This window comes from Rhipicephalus microplus, chromosome 9 (genome assembly GCF_043290135.1).
Source record: "Rhipicephalus microplus isolate Deutch F79 chromosome 9, USDA_Rmic, whole genome shotgun sequence".
NCBI lineage: Eukaryota > Metazoa > Arthropoda > Arachnida > Ixodida > Ixodidae > Rhipicephalus > Rhipicephalus microplus.
In genome coordinates, this window is record NC_134708.1 from 7,980,408 (window position 1) to 8,006,213 (window position 25,806).

The 25,806-nt window shown below is 41.6% G+C and overlaps 1 protein-coding gene across 4 annotated transcripts in view; it reads left to right on the top strand.

Annotated features, from left to right (window-relative positions):
- l(3)mbt (lethal (3) malignant brain tumor) overlaps positions 1 to 25,486 on the top strand; it is a 47,327-nt gene extending 21,841 nt beyond the window's left edge. For all 4 annotated transcript variants that reach the window (XM_075873049.1, XM_037415403.2, XM_075873050.1 and 1 more), the window contains exons 9-16: positions 3,321 to 3,561; positions 5,996 to 6,319; positions 8,577 to 8,988; positions 9,902 to 9,997; positions 12,931 to 13,104; positions 20,084 to 20,133; positions 23,484 to 23,680; positions 25,057 to 25,486. In XM_075873049.1, coding sequence (XP_075729164.1) covers positions 3,321 to 3,561; positions 5,996 to 6,319; positions 8,577 to 8,988; positions 9,902 to 9,997; positions 12,931 to 13,104; positions 20,084 to 20,133; positions 23,484 to 23,680; positions 25,057 to 25,188 — 1,626 coding nt within the window. In that variant the 3' untranslated portion in view covers positions 25,189 to 25,486. The remainder of the gene's footprint in view (positions 1 to 3,320; positions 3,562 to 5,995; positions 6,320 to 8,576; positions 8,989 to 9,901; positions 9,998 to 12,930; positions 13,105 to 20,083; positions 20,134 to 23,483; positions 23,681 to 25,056) is intronic.
- The last annotated feature ends 320 nt before the right edge of the window (positions 25,487 to 25,806 follow it).

Sequence of the window (25,806 nt, forward strand, 5' to 3'; positions counted from 1 at the left end):
TGCCTCATAAAAAACAATGGTGTTGCGATTTCAAAGTGGGGCCAAATGAGAAACACAGAAAAACACACACGGCCGTGCTCATTTAGTTTTCTTCACGATACGCAATGTTATTAGCTGTTACGATGAACCACCAACAATGTCAACGGCCCACATTAGTTCATGATGCTACTGCGATGTTTACAAGATGGAAAAAAAACCTACTTCCAAAATATTAGTGGTCTTTGAAGCAGAACTTATAATATGTAAATTTTTTTTAGTTCTGGTGTATAAAGTGGTGTTTGGTATAGTTTTTCATTGCCAAGTTACAATATCGTAAACTTCATACTGTCACTTTGCAAATATTATTCTCATTTTAAATATCTTTATGATCTTGATAAGGAAATATGTTTACTTTAGTTGCTAGATATTAGCTTTTGCTTGCAACAAAGCAAATTAAGATTGGTACAGTGGTTGCAGAGAAAAACAATTACTGCATTTTCATCGGAATGGCGTGTTTTAAACAATGACTCATGCATTCCACACCTTGTGCCACTGCATGACATAAAAGTATGTGTTTCGGGTTCAATTATTGTGAATAATCAAGGGGTTGAAGACGGTATTCAGGCTCTTCATAAGCATACTATCATCACCAGGCTCAATTGTGAATATTGATTACTAATTGGAACTCATAAAGTGCAATCTGGGATAAGTGTTACAGAAATATTGTTCAACTCAGCAAACGTGTTTGCCACCAACTGATCTACACATCATGCTTGCTTTTTCAACATGCTGAAAACTGGTCAAGGGCCGTCAACACCGAGTCCTCAATGAAGTTGAGAGCTTGGCATTGGTAATGTAAAACTGGTGTCAGGCGGGCACTTTTGATTGTGACGAGGGCTGATCCAGATTGTATTTTTTAATCACGATAACTAATTCATTGCTGTTGCATGGTGCAGGTTAATCAGGATTGAGGTTTTTGCTGACGTCACCCAAATTGTGATTGCAGAGCCAGATTGTGATGTGCAGGTCACAATCGTCTCGATTCCGATCAGGCCTGATTGTAATTAAAAGTGAGCGTGTAGCAGTGACTGATCCATATTAAGTCTAATCCAAGTCAACCCTGATCATGATCATAATTACCCATGCAACATTGGTAATTGCAGCAAATTAATTGAATAGCTACTTTACAGCTGATAATAAATCTCTTTCCGACAGCTCTGAAGTGACGCTTGAGCAGCAACCACAGTCATTTTTTATACTCGACCATTCCAGAAGAGGTTCATGATGTCATGAAGATCAAGTGTGGGTCTTGATGCCATTTAGCCAATCCATTTAAGATATGTTGTCAATATTATTGCAGACTCTTTTTAGCATGTAATCAAGCATGTGTTGTAAAATGTATATTTCCTTCGGAATTAGAAAGAGCCAAAGTAGTTCCTGTATCTTTAAAGAGGTGACAGAGGTTTGACTTCTAACTATCAGCTTATTGCAATACTGTCCATGCTCAGCAAAGTTATAAAGAAGTGTTTTGAAAAATGCTTAACAAAGTATTAACGAAATTGAACATTCTTTGTGCCATGCAGTTTGGCTTTCGTGCAGGCTACTCTACAAATCTTGCGCTTATTTCATTCACTGATAAGATTGAACACTGCATTGATGCAGGTAACTATGCGATAGCTGTATTTATAGACCTCATAAAAGCATTCAGCTCTATTCTATTATCTTAATTACTAAATTAAATGCGGTTAGTCTATTAGGATCTGCTATGTCCTTCATTTGCAGTTACTTAGTTAACAGAGAACAGGCTATTAATATTTCTAATTACCTTTCTAACTTCAAATTGATTGACAAAGAAGTTCCTCATCAGTCTATACTAGGCCAATTACTCTTCACTATTTACATTAATGATCTTACGTCCCATCTGTCACATTGTCTACCTTACCTTTATGCAGACAATACTACTATTCTAACTTCTTCTACATCAATCTTCTCATCTCTTCTAAGCTAAATAGAGATCTGGAAAATATAATTCGCTGGTATTGTCAAAATATTGAAAGTTAACCCCAGTAAAATGGTGTTTATGCTCTTTCACCCTACTCAAGAGAAGATACTCGAATCTTCCTCAATAGCAGTCAGTAATCACCTCATCAAGGCATCCAATCATTGTTGCTTTTTGGGAGTAATCATCGATTCAAGCTTAAAGTACATTTCCCATGTCTCACACCTCATGCAAAAATCTGCTTACGGCATCAGGATTCTAACAAAAGCGCACCCATACTTCAGTCTACATACCTTGCTCTCTGTGTATTATGCCTTCATTCACAGTCACTTCACCTACTCCATCGCATCCTGGGGTAACACATATAGCACTCATCTATCTCCTTTACAATATATTTTTAAGACCAGGCCATACGCATTATTACATTTCAGTCACCACGGTGCAGTTCCTCTGCTCTTTTACAAGAGCTTGGAATTCTAAACATTCACAAACTTTTAATTTTGACATGGCAATCCTTACCTACAATTTCCTTCACCCAAACATTCCCTCAATAATTTTTGACGAAGGACAACTCACTAATCAACTAAAACCCGATTTGCATCAAATAATAACTTCCTATGACCAAAAATTAGAATCAATTATGGTAGATTCACCTCTGGATTCACAGCTATGTCCTTCTGGAATAGTATTTAAAGAGCCATTAAGCTTTGTAGTTGTCTGGGCTGTTTTAAAAAGCAGTTGTTTTCCTATTTAGTTTACATGTAACTAATGTAATTTATATTGTACTATTTGCTCTATCTTGCTATCATTGATGTTAGTTCAATATGATAACATATTTCACTCGTTTTTATGTGTTTGAAGCTTTAGTTATGTTGCCATTTTGTGGTGTATCACTTTGTTTTGATTCATTATTAATGTGCATAGCAGATTTTCAGTATAGTCAGTACTCCGTATATATATGCTCTATGTTTTTTGCGTTACTTCAATTTAGTGTTAGGACTGATTTGCTAGTTTTTCATTTGTGTCAACCTACTTGTCTTGATAGTTGGAATTCTTACAACATGTAAGGTAGAGTATTTTGCCATCATGTTTTATTTTATTTGCTGTCAAGTGTTATTGCTTTTTTTTTTAACTTTTCCTGTTAGCAAGTCGCTAGTAATTGATGTTTTATTTGTCTATTTAGTACAGGACCCACCCTTGTAACCTAGAGCTTTTGGACCTCCTTCTGTATATTATTTTGTGATGTAACATTTTCTCTTTTTGAGTGAAGACTTTTAGCTTTGACTCAAGGAATTACAATGTCATTCACAATGTTGGCGTTGGCTAAATTGAATATATGCAGCACCAAGTGGCTCCCACCGTGGTTAATGGTTTCCGAGTGGGCATGAAGTTGGAGGCCGTGGACCCTGCACATCCGAGCATGTTCTGTGTGGTGACAGTGGCACAGGTGGTTGGCTACCGGCTACGGCTTCACCTGGATGGCTATGCCGATGTGTACGACTTCTGGGTGAATGCCGACTGCCCCGACATGTACCCGGCTGGCTGGTGCGAGCGGACCCATAGGAAGCTGCACCCACCCAAGGGTAAGTTCTCTGGGTACTGCTTTTGGTTGGGACTGGCTGCTATATCGACGATTTGCCAAGTTGTGCAGCCTAGGTGTGTCGTGGTGTTATTGATTAATTTGAAAACCACGATCCGCAAGGTGAGTATTGATAGTAGGCGTAACTTACGTTAGAGTAAGCAGTAGACAAAAGGTGTTTGGATTTCTTGACAGTTTTTCACCAGGGAGGTGTTTTATTCCAGGGACCACCAAGATCTTCCCAATCAAGTAATTTTCTCTAACGGAGATGAAATCAGTAAAAATATACATGAGCAGGTCACAAACAAAATTAGCAAGTTTTTTTTTTCATGAAACTTGACCAGGGACTTTCAACTCATCTCTATCTTCAAAGCTGGGGGCTGGACGCATGAACCATTGCATCACCAGAAGTACACGAAGTGGCACGGATCTGCCTTATATCCTTTGGTAACGCCACCTCACTCCACACTTGGTACAGGGTGGTGCGGCCATCTTGGTATGGTGAAACAAAGTACTGTGTCATAACACTAACAAACGCTGAGTGCTGACAGTTGCACCTGCTTCTGCTGTCTTGCAGATTCAATGCCCTGTTTGACAACACCTTCCCTAAAGGTGCTGTTTTGTCAGCATCAATATTTCCAGTGACGCAAGTGATCACGGAACATTCAGGAGAGGTGCAATTATAGGGGTGCGTTATGAGGTTGATACATCTAATCTGGAGGTGAATGGGAGTAATCTATGTGTGTAATAGAGGGTTATGTGAAATTTTAAAGAGAGTATTTCCACTGTTCGAAATTGCAAAAAGTTTGACTGTACATATAGGGTGCAGAATGCTTTTATGAGATAACTGCGTGAGCAGATTGGATAATATTTGTTGCTTGTATAAAAACAAAGTTCAATTGCAGTCGCTCTAGAAAGCGATGCATTTACTCAGGAACCAAACTTTCTTTACAAAAATAACGTTTAAAAAACAAAAGCAGGAACTTCACAAGTTCGTAACTGCTCAACAAAGAGAGACATCATAGTTCTACAATGTTCAGTCATTACAGTATCTAAGCTCGAAAAATATTATGTATGCTAAATTCAGAGCAGATTTAGATCTCTTGTGATGTTTATCATTGTTTCACGTAACTTCTACTTACTAATTATTGGTTCACTGTAATAATGTGTGTGCTGATAGATCATTCACTGTAGAATGTTATATGAGGTTGAAGAAGAGATCGAAACTGCAGCAGCACGTCATTGCACTAGTGTTGCTTTGGTCTCCCTTTCGTCCTTGTACAGTGTCGTGCAGTCAATGACGAATCAGTACCAACTTTCCCAGTTCTCTGCTCATTTACTAACAGATCATTTTTGTCTGTTTTATGCATGTTATTAAGAGCACTTTACAAAATTGTGACATTGTTTTAACAGCAGAGCTCTTTGAGATCGAAGCATCCTACGAGGTGTTAACACAATAACTATCATCGTCATCTACTTTCTCTACCTAATAAGGCATCTCGCATCACCTAGCACCTGGCACAGATGAGCCTACCGGGTGCAATGCAATAACTCGGCCAGGGTGGCCTCTCTTGATCCCCTTTTCGATCTGCTTCGCTGTCCGAACGTGTGCACCTGGAGTGCTCTTCCACTGTGCTGATTTGTCCAGCGTGAAATGCAATAACTTGGATGGGGGAGAGAATGAGTATTGAAAAGAGGGAAAAGAGGTAGAAAGAGAAATAGGAAGATGGCTGGAACAAAGATAGAAACGTGCATAAAAATGAAACAACAAGAAAGAAGGCCAGAGTGAGAGAAAGAGGTTGAAAAAAAGAGAAAGTCAGGAAAACAGATGAAAGGAAGGGACGAAGATAAAGAGCAAGAACTAAATAAGAAGAAACAGACACAAAACAAATGGGAACAGAGAAAAAGCCCAGCTCTACTAGTATTTCTTCATGCTTGGAGTGCCAAGCTGCCTTCACCTTTCTTTTTCTGTACTTTGTTATGGGTTTATAAGATTCACAGTTGCAAGTCGTGGAATTTCACAGCGTAAGGGAACTATTATTGTTACTTGAAAATACAAGTTTAATTCTGTAGTTCTGTACGCCCCTAATCAAATTTATGTGTTTAGTATAAGTTATGTACATTCCCTTTTTTTTTCCTTTGTTCTTTCTAATTCAAGTGACTGTTGTTAGCAGGTAAACATTATTTCTTCTACGATTATATCAAACTTGAATTTGTTCACTTCTGTTTACATGAATTATACCTATTAAAGTTTCTGTAGTGTTATACTTCCAATGGGACCTGCACTAGCCTTTGGCCGTGGGATCATCGGTTTGTGCGTATTTCGATTAAGATATGTGTGCAACAAAGAACATTCATTCATTCATTTTCATTTTTTAATAAAGGTTGAATGAAATTTCATTCTAGCTTCATTGAGAGGTTTCGTCTTTTCTGTTCAGGCTACACTGCAGAGCAATTCAACTGGGCCAACTACCTGCGCGCATCGCGGTCCCAAGCAGCACCGAGGCAAGTGTTTGCAAACCGTACCTCCACTCAGCCGGGTGCCCCGTTGCGAATGGGCATGAAGCTGGAGGCAGCTGATCCGAACACTGGAGTGGCCTGTGTGGCCACCCTCACCGACATCACCGACAGTGGCCGGTTTCTTGTTACACCCGATGGACGCGACAAGAGCGGCGCTTTCTGGACCGATGCTGGCTCTCCACTTCTTCGGCCTCCCAACTGGAGTCGTGAGCATGGAGAGACACTCAATGCACCCACTACGGGTGAGCATGCCTGGCTTTGTGGCTAGCTGAAGCTGTCAAAGAACTGATTGGCAAATTGGCGCATAATTATGCTAGCAGTCACAGCACTGCGCTGTGCTGTTGGTACTGTACCATTTCAAAGTCTGGGCAGAAGGCAGTCTCACTGTTAAAAAGAGAAGCCATTAAATAAAATAGTTGCATTATTCTGTAGCCCAGGGCAATGAAATGTTTGCTGCGTATAAAGGCTTATACGCTGATTTCAAATATGTAATTAGTTTCATAGTAAGTTGCACAGTTTTAGTTTTATGCCATGACACTTTCGTTTTGGACAAACTTTTTATGCCACTGAACATTTGTGGCTTTCAGTCATTAATGGCTGATATTTCTCTGTATTACGGGTAACTGTAGAACGCAAATAATTATGAAGAAAGTAAGTATAAGGCATTTTAATGGACAAGAAAAATTGTAGTAATGTGACAATGCTTGGAATCGTCAGCCCATATCGATTGTTTACTTTAGGTTTGTAATAATTGGCAGGTTAGTTTGGCAAGTTTTAAAAAAGATAGTTGCACCCTTCACATGTTAAGGGATATGTAGGCAAAATTTCATCGCGATTGTGCTTTCAGAAATGCCAAATACATAGGTTTCCAAAATCATGAAGTTGCCCAAAAATGGATCTTGAGAAAAATACATTTTTGAAGGCATAAGTGGAAGCTCATCTATGCAGGAAAGTATGTTTTTTGATTTTAACAGGATTTTCTTTATCATCAGATCTTGGAAATCGTGGGTTTTTTGAGCATGTGGCTTTAGTGATTTCTCATGTGAAATGTGATGGCAAGTAGCCAGGTGACAATTTTCTGGGTACCGTATTTACTCGCGTAATCCTCGCACTCGCATAATTCTCGCACCCCCCACATCGCTCAACAAAAATACGATTTCTTTTTTTCCTCGAGTAGTTATCGCACCCCCGAAAACTGCTGCAATAATGTCGTCTGCTCTTTCCAGCCACTGATGATGATAGCGCACATCATCTGGCACCATCTCTTAAGCATCAAGCGTACGATTGCACGGAGATTCAATCCAATTCAAGCCAAGCCGAAGTGGCCAGTGTGCGTTACGGCGTGTTTTGTATCTTGCGTCGGTAACCTTGTCAAGTTATGAGGCGATACTGAAGCTGTACGGCTGCTTTCAAGTTGCAAGTGATAGATCATGCACTAAAGAATGGCAACAGGGCCGCGGGTAGGCCCTTCGAAGCCTACGAGTTTTGTGTTTGCTACTGGTGATGGCTGCTGAAAGCCACAAAGACGCGTTGGGCCTGCCGTGTGCCTAAAACTGGGATTGATGGTAAACTTCATTTCTTAAGAAGGAAACTGCGGACAATTCTGTTAAATAGTCATCAGTCCAATACTGACGTCCCACGCTTACCTTTTGAGGGCTCCTGTTGAGCGACGGACGCTACTGTTATGCCCGCAACGCCGACAAGCTTTGCGTATGGTATTTTAATTCTCGACTATTTGCTTGAACTTTTTGTGTCTCAAATAAATCTTGCCTTGTGTTGAACCTCTGCTTTTATTGTTGATGTAAGTTCTAATTAGTACTTCTTAAAGCTTGCTGTAAGTTGCTGGCGTGAGAATCCCGATTTGCGGCCACTTCGTTTTTTTTTTCGCTCTGTACGTTTTCGTAGAAAGTTTTCCCTTCGTAATTCTCGCACCCCTGACTTTTCATCGGTTTTCCAGCAAAAAAAGTGCGAGGATTATGCGAGTAAATACGGTACTCTAGACAATGGGCTTCTTTTAGTTTTCAGTAGCCACCTTGTGCTCTTTAAAAGTGATTTTAACCTACTTTGACTTTAATGACAATCTTTAACTTTCTTTAATAAAAGTAAATAAACTATACTTGTCAAAGCAAATGAGAACAAAAAATATGTAGTTTGGAAAAAACTTTAGTTTTTCGACTTGCATCTACCCTTTAGTACTGTACTATTTCGATGTCTCTACAGAAGCCTGTCTCAATTAAAATTATTATTTTTAATACCAACGATTTAGAGCAAATAATTTTAAATAAGCATGGTTCACTGATGTAGCTAGAAATATTATTTATAGGGCTTGCAGCCTACCAATAGATCACTTTGTCCTTATGACATGTTTGGGGGATTGTTCTGACAACAAGATATCACGCGGAGTACACCCTATAAAGAGTGAATTGTTTATTTAACTTGCAGAAATATATGTGCATAGTTTGTGCAGTTTTTTTGCTTGTAATGTTCTCGTACGCACAGGCTGGAAGGGCCCATTTTCATGGGAGCGCTACCTCTCAGATCATCGGGCTCAGGGTATACCCGTGCGAGCCCTGCGACCACGAGCAGGGCCTCAGGGATTCCAGGTGGGGCACCGATTCGAAGTGGTGGATCCCCGTGATAGGCGGTTCGTGCGTGTCGCAAGTGTGGCTGCATTGCGGCCGCGGGGACTTCTGGTTCATCTGGACGGTTGGCCGCCGGAACGGGACTTCTTTCTGGATGCCGACAGCCCAGACATGCACCCGGCCGGTTGGTGCACCCGCACGGGTCACCCGCTCGAGCCGCCGGGCGCCCTGGCCCCTCTTCCTCCAGGAGCTCTGCCCTTTAACACTGAGTGTCCCACACCAGGTTGCCATGGTTTTGGACATGTGAAAGGATTCGCTAGCCACCACAGGTAAAATGCACAGTATTGTTTACATCTAATCTCTCATATTTTAGGTATCATCCTTAATTTGAGTATCTCAATGTCATTGAGTATTTTTCAGTCATCATGCTGTTATCGTCATTAACATGATTGTGTAAGGTTGACGCAAGGTAAAGGTGTCTCCCATGTTTCACGAATCAACTTAGTCCAGTGCTTTCTTTTGCTAGGAATTCAGTCTTTTACTTTTAATGAACAGTTGTTATCTTGCCAATGCGCTAAACACGCCCTGCCCATTTCTTTTTTATTTTTATTAAGATGTTCTGAATAACGGTTTGTTCCCTGACCCTCTCTCTGTTCCCTGAACAGAGCGAAAGAAGCGGCAGTCAACTATCTTTGAATAATTTGAGTCTTAGGGTCACCTTGCCGGAATAAATTGTTTGTAGTCAAAGCGCTTGTGCTCTCATTCATTTTCGGAGCTTTACTTACTCTTGCGTTTTCTTGGCTGTCACGTTTTTCTTACCCGGTCCGCTGAAAAACGTAAGAACGGGTTGTCTGCAACTTTCCATCATGGTACCAGTGACTTCTTTTTCACATATTCTATTTTGCCAATAAAGATGGGGTGCAAATGTATTGTAAGGGAATCGTAGATTGAACTTATTAAACTTCATTTGTTGCGCCATGACTGTCAACTTCTTACCACAATAATAACAAAGATGAAGTTGTCCAAAGTTGTTTCATCATTCTATGCTGATTTAACATTCCTGTTCAGTGTTTCTGTTAAATACTGGAATTTCACATCACACTATAATTTTGTACAGCCACATCACAAGCCATGTGCTTATGAAGTGACTGTATGTTTACATTCAATAGCTTCTCGAATTTTTAACCCAATGCCCACAAAACACCGAATTACTAGATTTGCTCAGGCATGTCTCTCTTGCAGTGTTTATGGGTGTCCCTTCTCAGCTGCCAATCGGGAGTTGCCTGATCGGCTCAACATGCCATCTAGCATACCCCAGGAAACTAAAGACGGCCTAAGGTAAGCATGGCCACCCAGTCCTGGGAGTGCATGGCCATTTGTTCGTCCAGAGCCAAGGCTTTGGTATGGTGTGACTCATCTAGACAGTACCAACCTAACCCAACCCAACCTAACCTAACCTAACTGAACCGTACCGAATCCTAACCTAACCTAACCTTTATTTATGCTATAGCGTGAATGGAGGGAATTTTGAGAGTTCATTTCTTTGTTTTACACAACTTGATTGAAAATCAGCAGATAGTGAAGTCAAGGAAGGTATAGGGTGCGTTAATTGTGCTGTTTCAAGTGTACGCTACTAATTGTGATACAGATGTGAAGAAAGTCAAATGGATGAAAAGGCAACTCGCCACCAACAGGGACCGAGCATGCAACCGGCCGAACCTGCAGCCCCCGACCTGAATGTTGCAGCTTCTGTCCCTGCCGGCGGCGAGTTGCCTTTTTATTCACTTTACTCTATTCACATCTGTGTCACTACCGTGCACTTGAAACAGCACAATTAATGTCCCCTACGTGTCCCTCAGCGTCACTACTGCCTAGTTTTCATTGGTGGTGCTGTAGCAGTTGGACTTGTGAAAAGCAAGGACACAGTAAGACACATGGAGAAACCACAAAGAGAAGCACACAAACAAAAAGGCAGTATGTAATTCTGGCTAGCCCAAGAAATAGCACTCTGGGACCTGGAAAGAGATGTGATGCTGCTCAGTGGATGACTGACCACTGCTAATTCAGTCAGTATAGCCATTCCAGTAATATTTCTAAAAATAAAAGACGATACCTTATGCCATAAAGTGTAATCATTAGTTAACAACAAATGGCTAAAGAATAATGTGTGCTTTTTCTAACTACACAAATGTACTTAATGACAAAGCACTGTTAAAGAGACACTAAAGTCAAATAACAATTTATGTCAGAGTGAAAGCTCAATGTGTGACAACATCTAAAATGGCAATATTATCAACAACAGTGCCCTACTTACCAAGAAATTAAGGTAAAAGCACAAGAACACAAGCGCCGCAGTAGGACATTTTCAAAATGATCCCAATGATATCAGACGGACCGCCTACAATTAATCACTAGTAATCTATCTAACTGCACTAAATAAACAACCTTGCCAGCATTAATAGACACAGTAAAACGCTGCTTGATCGTTTCTGTTTGATTCACGGAAAAAAAAAAAACTGCCGGACATTAATATGGGGAATGGCGCGAGTGGTTCAAAAATTCAATTTTCGCGTGGTTACACGGGACAGGTGGTGCCATCTAGCGGGGAGCAATCGAAACAAAAGCGACTGCAATTTTGAAGCCAATGACGGGGAAATGATCATCGGCCATTGTTGCTGCTATGGCTCCCACTGCTTTCGGTCTGCTGCTACTAGCGCAGTAAGCCGGGTAACGTTGTGCACGGCAACAGCGACTTGAGTCGGTCCGGTCGGTCTGCTTCTTGAGGTGGGTAATTTGAAGTGCGCTAACCTGATTTGGAGCACTAAAATGTGATTTTATTTCAAAATAGGCCCTTCCTTGGCACAAAAGTAACACTACCAGGTTTATAGACCGCCATTTCAACAATCAGTGTCGACTTAATAGTTGACTATAGTGTCCCTTTAAGGCGCTTTATTAACGTCAGAGTTTTTCTTCATACGACTTATATTGGGCACTTGTCTTCTTTACGAGGAAAGATTCTAGATGCCTAAAACACCACAAGAAGAATGAATAAGCACATGAAAATGTTGTACTCACCAGCCCAGCAACAAGTGCTTCTAACTTACCTTCTGTAGGCATTTGTTAGAACTGAGAAGCTGTAGCGGTTGTGCTGCTAGTTCCTGCAAACAGGGCTTCATGTATTGTGGGCCCTCCTTATATAGGGCACACATTTTTTCAGCTTTGGCTCTTGTTATGTAGTCTTAGCTGGGATTAATATAGTACATTATGAACTCGGCATTTTTTTACCAGCTTCTTGAACTGAGCGCAACTTGGAAATGAAAACTTTCTTTGTTATTTATGAAGAGACATTGATGAAATTTGGCATGCAGATGTCATTTGTTGTACCCATATCATAACTGAAATTTGTTGTGAGCTATCTAATGTAGTTTAGTTACAATGCTTGATGGACTCTCAAAATAAACTAATTAATTAATTAGGTATAAGTACATCAAAATGTTTGAATAAGGATATTCACAAGGGTCTATTCCGGGCTGTAATGCCATTGGTTTATTTATTAATATTTTTTAAGTATGCATACAAAAAATCTTTTGAAATGTCCTGGGCACATTTTTTTACTGACAATTTTTACAAAAAAAAAACAATTATAAAGATCTATATGATGTGCACACGAATAAATATGGACAGATTTATTGCACCAACCAATGTCTCAGAGTCTAAGTGCAGAAAACGGAATGGCTATACCTTCATTTGTGGCAAAATGGCACAGGGACAGCAACTGTTCAAAAAATGAAAACTGAGAAAATAGAGCTCAAGGAAATTGAAGCTAGAAGCTAACAAAACAGAACTTGAATGGGAGCTAGCTTTATTTTCCATTGGATAAATGCAACTTTGCGGCTATCTTCAGCTCTTATTTGTCCTCTTTACGATGAGGCCATTATGGGGTCACTGTGCCAAAAAAAAAAAAAAAAAAACTGCAGATTTGCATTTTCTAAAGCCCAATTTTCACATAGGTTTTGATGACAGCCTCCAAGTAATATGCTTTTTTTATCCCCTTCTACTACCTATTTTGGTCTACTATTTCACCATGATGTTAAACATGGTCTCAAGATTGCAGAAGCATTTAATTGAAAAATTGAACATTTGGACCAAATTTACCATTCTCATTGTCACATGCTCCCTTAGATAAGGCTAGCACTTATGCATCGTCCTTTGTGACATGCCTTCTGTACTTCCAATAGTAAATTATGCGTGTCACGGGTGACATTGCACAGGCGGTGCCCCACTCCTGGTTGCAATGGTAGTGGACACCTCAAGGAGAAATACACCGTACACCACAATGCATCTGGCTGTCCTCTAGCAACGGCGCATGCAGGGGACGACAGCAGCCAGGACAGCCCTTCGACAGCAGTGCCAACCCAGCCACGAGGCAGAGGACGGCCTCGCAAGTGAGTAGTTACACAGGAATAAAGAGCTGCTATCAGCAACCTGAAAGCCTGTGGCCTGAAAATAACATTTTTGTTTGAACACCCTTCACTAACACCTTCAACCTCTTGTTTTGACACCCTTATTCTCAGCGAGGGTACGCGCATAGACTGCAAGAAATAAGTACATGTGTCTGCACTACATTAATCTTAGGAGGTGTGAGACAAGAATAGGTTGCAAGTACTGTATCATTAAACCTTTTCTATGCCTATAGGCAATCGTGGCAGGGTACTCTGAAATCCACAATGACTGTCTATCGTATCATAGTATGAAGATATTCAAAAATGAATAAATCTTCAGTTTCTGTGTCTGTAGCTTTGGTATTCATGGGTCAAGTAGTGAAATTACTGCTAGACACATGCCTTAGCCACGCAGTCTAGCCGACATCTGCATTCCTTGCCACCTTCACTTTTCTTTTTAAAGAAGATGGAACATGAGCCTGCTCATATGAATCCATCGAAGAAAAAAATGCCGAAAACACTGACAAGAAAATTAAATTAAGGGTACATTTGTCTGGTCAATCTCAAGTGCTCTGAATACATTTGGCTGGTTCTTTCGAAGCACCACTCTCTACCTCAGTGCACTTCGAAGTGCTCTCAACTCTGACCACAGAGCGTGAGAGATCTGATACATGACTTTTCCAACTTTGGTTCTGGCATACAGCCACGGATGTGGTTGTATCTACACACACGGTGCTCCAGCGCCTTCTTCATTTGCATTGGAAGACATGGTGACGTCGCCCCGCCGTGGTGGTCTAGTGGCTTAGGTACTCGGCTGCTGACCCGCAGGTCGCGGGTTCGGATTCCGGCTGCGGCGGCTGCATTTCCGATGGAGGCGGAAATGTTGTAGGCCCGTGTGCTCAGATTTTTGTGCACGTCAAAGAACCCCAGGTGGTCGAAATTTCCGGAGCCCTCCACTACAGCATCTCTCATAATCGTATGGTGGTTTTGGGACATTAAACCCCACATATCAATCAACAAGGTGACGTTGCCTTGAAGTGAGTTGGTGTGCAGTTGCACATTTGGCCAGAACGCTTATTCTCTGGCTTGAATCGAGAACTTGTTCCAACTTGTTCCGATCCAGCGGCACGTACGAAGTTTCTAGGCCACTATCCCATGTAATCCTAAGGCAGCGTGGCCTGGGAAGTTTCGAACACCCCTCTATCACAACACAAATGCTGACCTCATCCACATTTTAAACACTGTTCCTGTCTTTCCTACTTTTTTCATGTTTTCATGCTGTTTTCTCTGGTTTAGTGCACTTCCAGCGAGACATCTTACAGGCCAGTCTGTAGTTTTGACTGTAGTTTGAAGGAAAAAAATGCCAATTTACGTCTTCGTTTCTCTTTGCTAGATAAACGAGGCCTTAAATTTACACTTTCCTTCATTCCCAGCGAGGGTATCGCTCTGGCATGATGCTTTCATAGAGTATGCTAGAGATATTTGGTCAGATGTCAGCTCGTAATACGATCACATGCTACATGATCATCATCATCATCATCATCATCAGCCTGACTACGTCCACTGCCGGACAAAGGCCTCTCCCATGTTCCGGCAGTTAACTCGGTCCTGTGCTTGCTGCTGCCAATTTATACCCGTAAACTTCTAATCTCATCTGCCCACCTAACCTTCTGTCTCCCCCTAATCCACTTGCCTTCTCTGGGAATCCAGTTAGTTACTCTTAACGACCAGCGGTCATTCTGTCTAGGCTCTGTATGCTCGGCCCATGTCCATTTCCTCTTCTTGATTTAAACTATGATGTCCTTAACCCCCGTTTGTCCCCTAATCCACTCTGCTCTCTTCTTGTCTGTTAAGGTTACACCTACCATTTTTCTTTCCATTGCTCGCTGCGTCTTCCTCAATTTGGGCTGAACCCTCTTTTAAGTCTCCAGGTTTCTGCTCCGTAGCTAAGTACCGGCAAGATACAGCTGTTATATACCTTCCTCTTGAGGGATAGTGGCAATCTACCTGTAATTTGAGAGTGCTTTCCAAATGTGCTCCACCCCATTCTTATTCTTCTAGTTACTTCAATATCATGGTTCGGCTCTGCGGTTATTACCTGCCCTAAGTAGACACAGTCTTTTACAATTTGAAGTGCACTATTGCCTATCTCGAAGTGCTGCTCTCTTCGGAGGTTGTTGTATATTATTTTCGTTTTCTGCAGATTAATTTTAAGACCCACCTTTCTGCTCTCCTGGTCTAACTCCGTAATCATGAGCTGAAATTCGTCCCCTGAGTTACTCAGCAATGCAATGTCATCGGCGAAGCGCAGGTTACTAAGGTACTCTTCTTTAACTCTTATCCCTAACTGTTCCCATTCTAGGCTTCTGAAAACCTCCTGTAAGCACGCGGTAAATAGCATTGAGGAGATTTTGTCCCCCTGCCTTACACCTTTTTTGATTGGTATTCTGTTGCTTTCTTTATGAAGCACTATGGTAGCAGTTGATCCCCTGTATTTCTTCCAGGATGTTTATATATACTTCATCGACGCCCTGATTCCGCAGTGTCTGCGTGACTGCTGATATTTCTACTGAATCAAATGCCTTCTCGTAATCTATGAAGGCTATGTATAGTGGTTGGCTATATTCTGGGCATTTCTCTATTACCTGATTGATAGGATGAATGTGGTCGATTGTTGATTAGCCTGTTCGAAATCCTGCTTGTTCCTTTGGTTGATTGAATTCTAATGTTTTCTTTACTCTGTTAGCAATTACCTTTGTAAATAGCTTGTATACTACAGAGAGCAAGCTGATCGGCCTGTAGTTCTTCAAGTCCTTGTCATCTCCTTTCTTATGTATTAAGATGATGTTAGCATTGTTCCAAGACTCTGGTACTCTTCCCGACAGGAGACACCTCGTAAACAGGCTGGCTAGTTTTTCTAACACAATTTGTCCTCCATCTTTCAGCAGATCTGATGTTACCTGATCCTCACCAGCAGCTTTGCCTCTTTGCATGCTCTCCAAGGCTTTTTTGACTTCTTATATCATTACTGGTAGGATGTTATCTGGGTTATTGCTAGTTTTTATAGTATTAAGGTCGTGGTTATCCCAGCTACTGTACAGATCTCTGTAAAACTCCTCCGCTATTTTAACTATCCTATCCATATCGGTAGTTATTTTGCCTTCTTTGTTCCTTAGTGCATACATCCGATTTTTACCTATCCCAAGTTTCTTCTTCACTGCTTTGACGCTTCCTCCGTTTTTCAGAGCGTGTTCGATTCTCTCCATAAAATGGTACGGTCTCGAATTCGCCTACACTTGAAGAAGGAACGAGACAAACTGATACGCAAGAAGCCAATCAATGAGCTAGCACTGAGAGGGAAAGTACAGGAATTCAGAGTCTCGCTTCAGAACAGGTACTCGGCTCTTATTGAGGAAAACAGCCTTAGCATTGACGCAATGAATGATAATCTGACGAGTGTCATTACGGAGTGTGCAGTGTTTTTTTTTTTGAGTGAGAATTTATTAGAAGGCAGAGAGGTCGGCCTGAGCTAGTTCGCTCTAGCCTGCTACTCTACACAGGGGATAAGGGAAAGGGGAAGGAAAGAGGGATGAAGGGTGATGATGGGGACAAGAAGAGGTGGTGCGTATGTACAGTAGCCACTTAGCATAGTACCCTACAGTCTAGTTTCTAGTCCAGTGCTTTTTATAAAGTCTAGAACAGCCTTTGTAGCAGTTTTTGACACTGTTAGGTCGTTCATTGCTGACAATATGTGGCTTTCACTTAATGGTGTTCGTCCAATGCTTGCAAACGTTGCAGTTAGCATTTTTCTTTGCGCCACGTATAATGCACAGTCACAAAATATGTGTGCTATCGTTTCGCGCACTTCGCAGCGTTCACAATTTGGGCTGTCCGCACGGCCGATTAGGTGGGTGTAGTGGCGAGTGAAGGCGACGCCCAGGCGAATTCGGTGCAGTATATTAGCATGTATTCGGCTGATTTTATCTGGAAGACGAAAAGTCATACCGGGGTCTGATTCCCGCAGGCGCTTGTTCCGGTGATCTGGTAGCGACCAGTAAGTGGCAGCGCATTCGCGCATGATTGAAGTTGGAGGCAAGGTAGTTAGACAGGACACTTGCAAGCTTACCCAGAAAACAAAAAATCTCATTAAGAAGCCTCAAAGCATGAAAGTTTCAAGTACAACAGACAAAATAGAACTGGCAGAGCTTTCAAAGTTGATTGGTATCCGATGTAAAAAGGTATGCTACATGATGCGAACAAGCAAAAAAAAGTGTTTCATAACTGTCACTATGGCTACTGGTGGCGCTGATCAAAGCCCCCGTGTTTAAATGCACATATATGCCCTATAATGTGAACAGAAAGATTATCGCCGCCGTAGCTCAGTGGTAGAGCATTGGACACGCCATGTGAAGGTCGCAAGTTCGGCCCCTGCTGGCAGGAAGTTATCTTTTCGTCCACTTTTCTTTCCCCACATTTACATTACAGTTACTACTAAATAACATACCCTACACTTTCCTTGGCATCTTTGTCTCTTTATTCTCAATAATATTGACTGTAATTAGCAGTATATGCTGAAGCCACCATTCTGAGTTGTATTATCCACTTAAGGGGAGATGCTCCTCGAAAAACTTTTTCTTCAGATATTTGTGACAGCTCAATGAAACTTTCAACAGTTATAGAGTTCGAGCTCCTCTTTTCAAATCTGCTTTTATTTTTTTCATGGTTCATTTAGTTTATTTTTTACAGACTATACATTTGTAAAAACAATGCATTTTTGTGCAAGCTTAGGCAACAATAGTAAGCTCAAGAAAGCTCTAAAAAATAGCAAATGTTGCTCCTAATGAATTGCAGAATTCAATAAAGCAAAGAAACTTTGTGTAACATTTGTGTGCTGGCCTAGAAAAAAATTCTAATGCTGAATTTGAGTTTTACCATACTCAAGGAACAAGCTTCTGAAATTATCCAGCTGAATATGCTTTGGAGACCTCTGAAAGTTGTTTATTTGAATTCAGGACATGTTAAATTTTAAGCATGCCAAGTTTCATTGCAATATGACTACGTAAAGTGTACAAATTATAGTGCACAAGCTCTAAAAACGCCGAAAAATGAGGAACTGAGAAAAAGCGGTTTGAAAGTTCAAAAACATGTTCAATACTATACTCTTCAACCAATCTGCATGAAATTCACAGAGAATGTCAGCAAAGCTATCTTGAAAAAGTTGACAGTTTCAGAATAATCCAGCACTATATATTGGACCCTTACAGTCTCTGCAAGCTGCCTCCTCCCGACGGGCTTTTTTTTTTTTTTTTTTTTTTTTCTCTCGGTACTGCAGGGATGGGCCGTTGCTCTTGGGCTCATTCGAGGTTTTCGGTGGCGGTATGCACTTTTTTTTGCGAATGACAGTTCTTGTGACGCACTGGTTTTTTAACACCAATGATTGCACAAAACCTGCACAAGCTGCTCGTGTCCGACGCCGATCAAACGCGGTGCGACCACAGACTTCATGCTCACAGCGAAACTGTCCCGTGCACTGCCGCTGGTGGACTTCTCCACGCTTCCACTGCATGATGGATACACGCGGCTTGACGCATACGTGGAGGAAAACAACAGTTTCAGCACATGCGTCATTTCGGCGCTAAAGTTCCGAAAGCGATGCCAGTCCTTATTGTCTACTTGCCATTACTCGAATGGACAGCTCGCACCCCCCGCAGTTGGAGCATACTACGCCGCTGACGAGGTTCTGCATTGCATCAGTCTCACAAATAAATGTTCTTCCGCGTTCGTCCTGGCACGTGCTTTAGTCGTCAAACATCTTTATCTTTCACTCTGAAGCGCTGACGAAGTCATCGACGGTAGGAATAAAGCTCGAACAATCCAAATCGGGTGCGTCGCTTCTGCAGCGGCTAGGCCTAGCAGCAGATGGACCTCTCGCCGGCGCTCACTGCTTGCGTTTGGGGCGCCTTCCCTCCTACTGGTGCCGCGTAATAAACTTCCGTGAACGAAAGTAGCGTTTCTCGCCAACATCCGTGGCGCGGAAATAATAACTCCGGACTGCGCGGCGGAATGCTCGCAACCAATGGCAGGGCTCCGATCATACCACGTGACTTGAAAGACCCAGTTGCCACGCCAGAATGCAGTGGGAAAAGGATTTTTTTGTTGTATTTTTAGCGTGAATGCCGCTTTACTGAAGTGGGCTCTAGGAGGAGAGGGTTAGGCCTACATGCCCACGAAATTTCAAGAGCCGGCGATGCCGTAGAGCGAAGTGCCGCGTGCGTGAAAATCGGGTAACTTCGCACTTTCACAAGCCACCGCGAGTGCTTTGATTGTATTTTTCAATAACTTCTAGTTGATTCTCAGCTTTGATTTTTTAATATACTAAGGAGAAGGCTTGGAGGAATACAAAACGCAAGAAAACACAAAAGCGACTTTTTCGAAAAAAAATCTCGGTTTTTCGACCCGCATCTCCCCTTAAGGCCCAATGAATGAGGGATTAGACTGGTGAAGTTAACGAATGTTGTCGAATGGAAAAAGACAGTTTTACAAAAGGCTGTTTCAGTGGGTCACTAAGTATAGACAGCTGGACTAGGTTGTTGCGAATGGTATGTAGTTTGCTACTCATGATAATTTCTATGTCAAAGCCTGAACTCGCCAAACAGTCAACTCTTTTAAAGGTTGTGAATAGAATCATGGATGGAACACTATTCCTGCTCACAAACAAACATGAATCGGCAGACAAAGACACCAAGAATGCCAGTAATCTTGCGTTCTGTCTGTGCTCATCCATGTGTATTTGTATTTTCGAACCATGTCTTGTGATTCAATTTGGCAGTTTGACCGAACCTGACAGCTGACCCACCACAACTGCACGAAATGTTTTCTTAACATTAATCGGTACCAACTTACCCATATTTTGCTTCTTCACAACCTTTTGTTTACTATTTTATCAATGCTGAAATATGCTGTCAAATTTTTGGCTTCGTAGGATACGGACACCTGATGTTGTTCCCAACACCGTGCGGCTCAAGAATCAAGGTGAGAGTCAATCAATGGAGATGGGAGCACTCAGCAGATTATTATATACGGCTATGCATTTATTCAACCTGTAATGTGATCGTGAGCATGCTAATACAGTTAAACCTTCATATAACTAATTCCTTGATTTAACGAAGTTTTTCTATTCTCTGCCGTTACTCCATGGAAGCACATGCATTCACAACCTCTATGTAAAACAGTGACAGGGCGAAACACCCTTGATATAACAAAAAACATGTACAATCTGGGAATTTGCCCCAGATTTTTTCATTTTCGCACAAGCATGCATCTTCCACATTTGCCCTGCCGCCCCACGGCGCGCTCGTGGCCCCGACAACTCCCTGGCAAGGGCGCGAGGCGAGCAGGCGGGCAGGCAGGCCTGTGCCCCACAAGGCGGCGTTGCCGCCAGTCTTATCGCTGCGGGTGAATGTGTGGGTGTGCCCTCCCCCTCCCTCCAAAAAAAAAAAAAAAGTACTTTTGCATTGGCAGTGCTACGGTTTTAGTTAGTGTCACGTATGTGGGATCGCGCTGCATATAAAGGGTGCTTTACCGAATAGCTTTCTGCGGTATCCGTGTTGTTTTGTTTTTCATTTTCTATGCCGTGCGCACTTGCATAGTTTCACTGCACGCGCATGCTGGGACCATCGATCACGTTCGGCTTTGCTTCTTTGCATTGTCTTTTTTAAATGCAGACAACCGTGTCGTCACCACTGATGGGATGTCAGATTAAGTGCTGATGGAAACTCTCCGACACCACAGTGACAATCTGAGGTTGACTCGTCCCGTGCCTCCGTTTAGCGCTGCGAGTTTGAGGGACTCTAGCCTTCCCGATTAGCACTGGCAACACGACAACGCGTTGAATGCAATGCAATGAATGTGATAGCAACAAATTGGCTGGCAGCCAGCTTTTTTGGATTCAATATAGCGGAACTTATACAAAACCTTGGCGTAAGCAAATACGGCCGCTTCAGGGAGAAGTAGTGGTCTGTGGCCGCTCCAGGGAGTGGCCGCTCCAGGGAGACAGAGTAGTGGTCTGTGAGGAAGATGCGACGGCCGCCAGGTTGGTAGCTTGCTACCGTGCCTATGATAGTAGCCATTACTTGCAAGAGCTGCACTTTTCCTACATTTTGCTTATTGCAAAGGTTATTTTAGTTATTGATTCCACCAACTGTAATGTATATGTTAAGGCTATATCGGTTAAAAGCCAAGTTTGGATAATTATTGAAGGAAGTTATTAGAAACGTAACTGAAAAAAACTTTGTGCTATGGGCCTATACCATAACACAGGGTATAGGCCCATAACACAATATATACATATTGGCTCCCCATCTGTGATTATATTTTTAAAATACTTACTTTTAGGGAAAGAACAGTGCACGATGACAATGAAGAGATTTTTTAATTTAATGAATACACGCCAATGCGCCCGCCTTACCATTTTGAAATAGTACATCATAACTAATCCACATGGGCAGTACTTGTTGGGTAAAGTGCGATGTCGCGTATCAAACAGAGCAGTTTTACCTTTTTTTGGGGGGGGGGGGGGGAGCGGTATAGGCTTGCTGGGATGGCACCAGTGCTTTTGTAAAAATGTTGTCGGAGTGACACAGATCTACAAACTAATCAGTGTTTCTATCTAAATGATTCGATTTCACCACTAAAATTGGTTGAATGCATTTGCCCTGGAAAAATCACCAGTGGGCACTTTTTGGAAATGTCAAAGCGGCATGGGGCTTTTTTCAGCGAGGCTTTCAGGTTTCCAGTTTGACCCGACTGCCTGTCTTGATAAATTAAAATGTTACTTCGATTTCTGTTGTTAGGGCCATAATTATTATCTCTTCAGTCACATTAATTGTCCCTCATTCAGGAAAATTTCTTGAGAGCTTGCTTTCTTAGTTTCACTAACAAAAATATGTGCATATTTTGATTCTGATTAACGAAGTTTTTTGGCATTATGCTAATGTAAAACCAGCTATTATTTTCTTCAAACAGTGATTCCACTTGAACGATTTTCATTTATCGCAAATCTGCAGTGTTCACTTGTTGCCAGCTCATGATGTATCATTGAAATTTATAGGTCGGCTTAGTTGTCATTTGGAGAGTTGTGGTAATAAAATATATAGTTAAAAAGTTTTAGAACTGAAAAAACACAAGTGGGCTTTCTACATCAGCTACATACATGTGCAAGACTCGTGCTCATGGCCAATTTTATTAACTAAGGACTGCGTTTGTGTACATCGTATGGCAACGTGTTTCAGTTAACAAATACTATGCATGCCCAAAGATTGTTTTTTATCCTTCATCAGAAAGTACTTTATGTGCAGTTTTCAGTGTGTAGCATCTAGACAACATTTTTCAGAGCATGTTTAGGAGGCAGACTGGTCTTAGACATCTTCTTCTTGCTTATTTCTTCAGTGACCTTGATCAAACTGCACAGGACTATGCAGTTTTTTTTGGCTGATTTCAAATATTTAACCAGTGTTCCTGTAACTCATCTTGTTCCCGAGATAACCTAAGTTCACCCCCTATTGTTTAAGGCAGCTATAGAAAAAGAGGTGCTTAATTAAAAGTGACATTTAAAATATGCCAACATACACTAATGACTATAGATTGAAAGTATGCAAGAGTTTTTGGTTTTAGGCCTTTCTTGGTTATTTAAAGCAAACTGAACTTTCTGAATTTCTGAACTGAATTTTGAAAAGCAGTTGGAATTGTGTTACAATTTTGATGAGTGATTAATTAAAAAGGCTTGTGCTGTAAATTCTGCTCCCATACTTGCATTCTACACACATACAAGTTTCCATTGCAAAAAAAAAAATTATTTTTGTACCTGCCCTAGCTGCAGAGATATTGAGGCCTAAAAATTGAACATTCATAAATTTACTTTTTTTGAGAAAATTGGGAAAAACTGAAAACACACAGCTTCTTCAAAAAGCAGCAATCGTGGCGCTCATGTTATGCGATCCTCATAAAGGTGCTCATAAATTCATAGCAGAGCTTCTATAACAGGTGCCGGCAAATTATAAAAAAGCCTCGTAATTGGTTCCCCATTTTTTTTGCAGGTTCTGAATGTTAACAGTACCAAGAATCTGGACAGTTATAATGACATTACACGAAAATTACCACTTCCTGGTGTGTTAAAATTTGCAGAGAGACAGAAAAATACTTGCAGAAACCAAATATGTCAATTTTAAAAAATAAATTTTTTTTGTCACTTTCTTCCCCCTTAATTAGTGGTGCCAGTGTGTCTCAGTTTGCTCACCGCGCAAGATTGTATGTTCCTCTCGTCGTGTGACATTTTGCTTTTTGTGTGCCTATTTGTGAGACCAGTCGTGCGACCCCATTTTCAGAGCTCCCCCAAACAGTGCATCAATCCGTGTTTGGAGCAACACGGTCAGAAGAGCGTCCCTTGGGTCTGGAGCAGCACTGGCCGCAGTTGGATCTGGTGCCGGGATCGCTCGTGATCGACTGGTCCTTGAACCAAGTAGCGCACTTTGTGAGCTCCCTGCCAGGTTGCCAAGGCCTCGCTGCCACGTTTAAAGAACAAGTGAGTGGCATTTAAGTAGTTCGGGCATGGTTCAACAAGGAATTACTGGTGATTCGTAAGCAGTAGACGTCTGTGGAAATGGTCTCTCTCGGATGTCACAGCAAAGAGAATCACAGAAGAAAGGGGTGCTGTAATATCTCACTTAACAATCAGGGTTGCTTAGTAATGGTTATACCCCTAAGTTATGTCATCTAAATGTGGAGCACCTTGAGGGGGCGGGATGTTGTATGCTGTCATCATCACTTGGCGTAACGCTCCATGCGTTGCATGTTGAGCGTTTACTTGCACCAAGCAGAAGTCTTCTTCTCGTTTTTTGAATGCCTTGTTGATGAACTTCATCGGCAAAAATAACTAGTATGCTTTACGTAAACCAGGCAAAGCTGCATACAAAAACAGAAGAGGAAAGAAAGCAAGTGCGAAATGAAACAGAAAGGGGGGGAGATATGGGAAAGAAATAGAAAGGAAGAAATAAATAGAAAGGAAGAAATAAATAGAAATAAAGAGATAAAAGATAAAAAAACTGCAGAGGAGGATAGAAAAGGAAAACGCCGAAGAAAAACAAAAAGGACTGCCCAGCCCCGCACGTTCTCTAGTGGCTTGGCACCACTGGTGCAAAGCTGCCTTAATTTCTTTTCTTTACATCACAATTGAACTCTGAACTTAACTGCTGCAAATGTAGTCTGCTAGATTCTGTTCACTAGCCTTTGTTGTACACTGTACTTTGGGAATATAAATCATGAGTGGAGGTGGCAGTAATGATGTGTGAGCTAGTAGCAATAAAGCTGTGCCTTCCTGCCAATCTATGCCAGAGTGGGCAGATCGGAAGGAACGTGGATTGGAGTAGTTGGTGGTACATTATTTTTGTGCCTTTCTTATTCAATGGTCTAAAAAGGCCTTGTAAGTAGACTGTAGAAGACAGTCTGCGAGGTTAGGGTGAACATTTGGTTCAAACTGGCTATCTTGCTCTAATACTGACTTCAATAGCAGACTGTTTGCCGAAGTGGCACATTTTAGTAGATCGAATGTGACAGTACCATGCAATGAGCCGTAAAAGTACTGTAACAGATCTGTTCTACCTGCATCACATCTCCTTAAACCTAACAAAAATATGCAACAAAGCACAAGTGAACACTGTATTCTCTGTCCATGTATGAGCCTGCTAGAGAGAAAAAAAATGCCTGATGTTGCTTGTTCTACTCTGCACCACAGGCATGTATAATATCTTCTGTCCTCCAGCAAAATATGCATAAACCGAATTGCCATGTTCATAGGTGAAAGATTAATGGTGTAAACTGGGTCATTTTCAGGTACATACTTCATCTCTTCATCAATGGTAGCTCGCGTGTGTGAATGCAGCACTTTTTTTTTTTTTTCAGGAAATCGATGGTGAGGCCTTTCTACTGCTCAGTCAGGCAGACCTGGTGCGCAACCTCCGGCTCAAGCTTGGTCCTGCCCTCAAAGTTCACAGCTGCATTTTGCGCTTCCGCAGCACTCTGGCCCCATCCTGAGCATCTTGCAGTACTGCTCTGGCCCCTTCCATGATGACACGCACACGCTCACACAAAGACATACACCTGTTGTCCATACTAGCACTGCACCCCCCCCCCCCCCCCCCCTCAATGGTCCTTTTCTGTTTTTGTAATCTCTGTACAGCAGCTACATCTGCCTACTCCAAGAGTGGCCTCTTTAGGGAGAAGCAGTGGACGTGTTTGTGATGGCATATTTGCTGAACCTGCATTGCGACATAAAATTATGAGCACGTGCCATGACATTGTGTTTCGGAATAAAAAGAAAATTATAATTCCATGCAAGTGCAGCCAGTCTTGCATTGACGCATGATGCATGCTTGTACAATACTGATGGATTAATACTAGGCAAGTGTTAATAGTAAATTTTTGGTTGAGAGCAAATGCAAAGCAAATAAAGATTTCGTCAAGTAATTTTTAAATGAATACGAATATTATATATTACATATATTATAAAAAACTAGCATACTTGTCATGACCCAACTATCTGCACAATATTTTTTCTGGTTGAAACAAAGCATGCGCAGATGTTATTCTTTTTGATTCAAAGGAACTGGAAGCAACTTTCAATAATATTAGCAGGATTTGACTTGCGGTAGA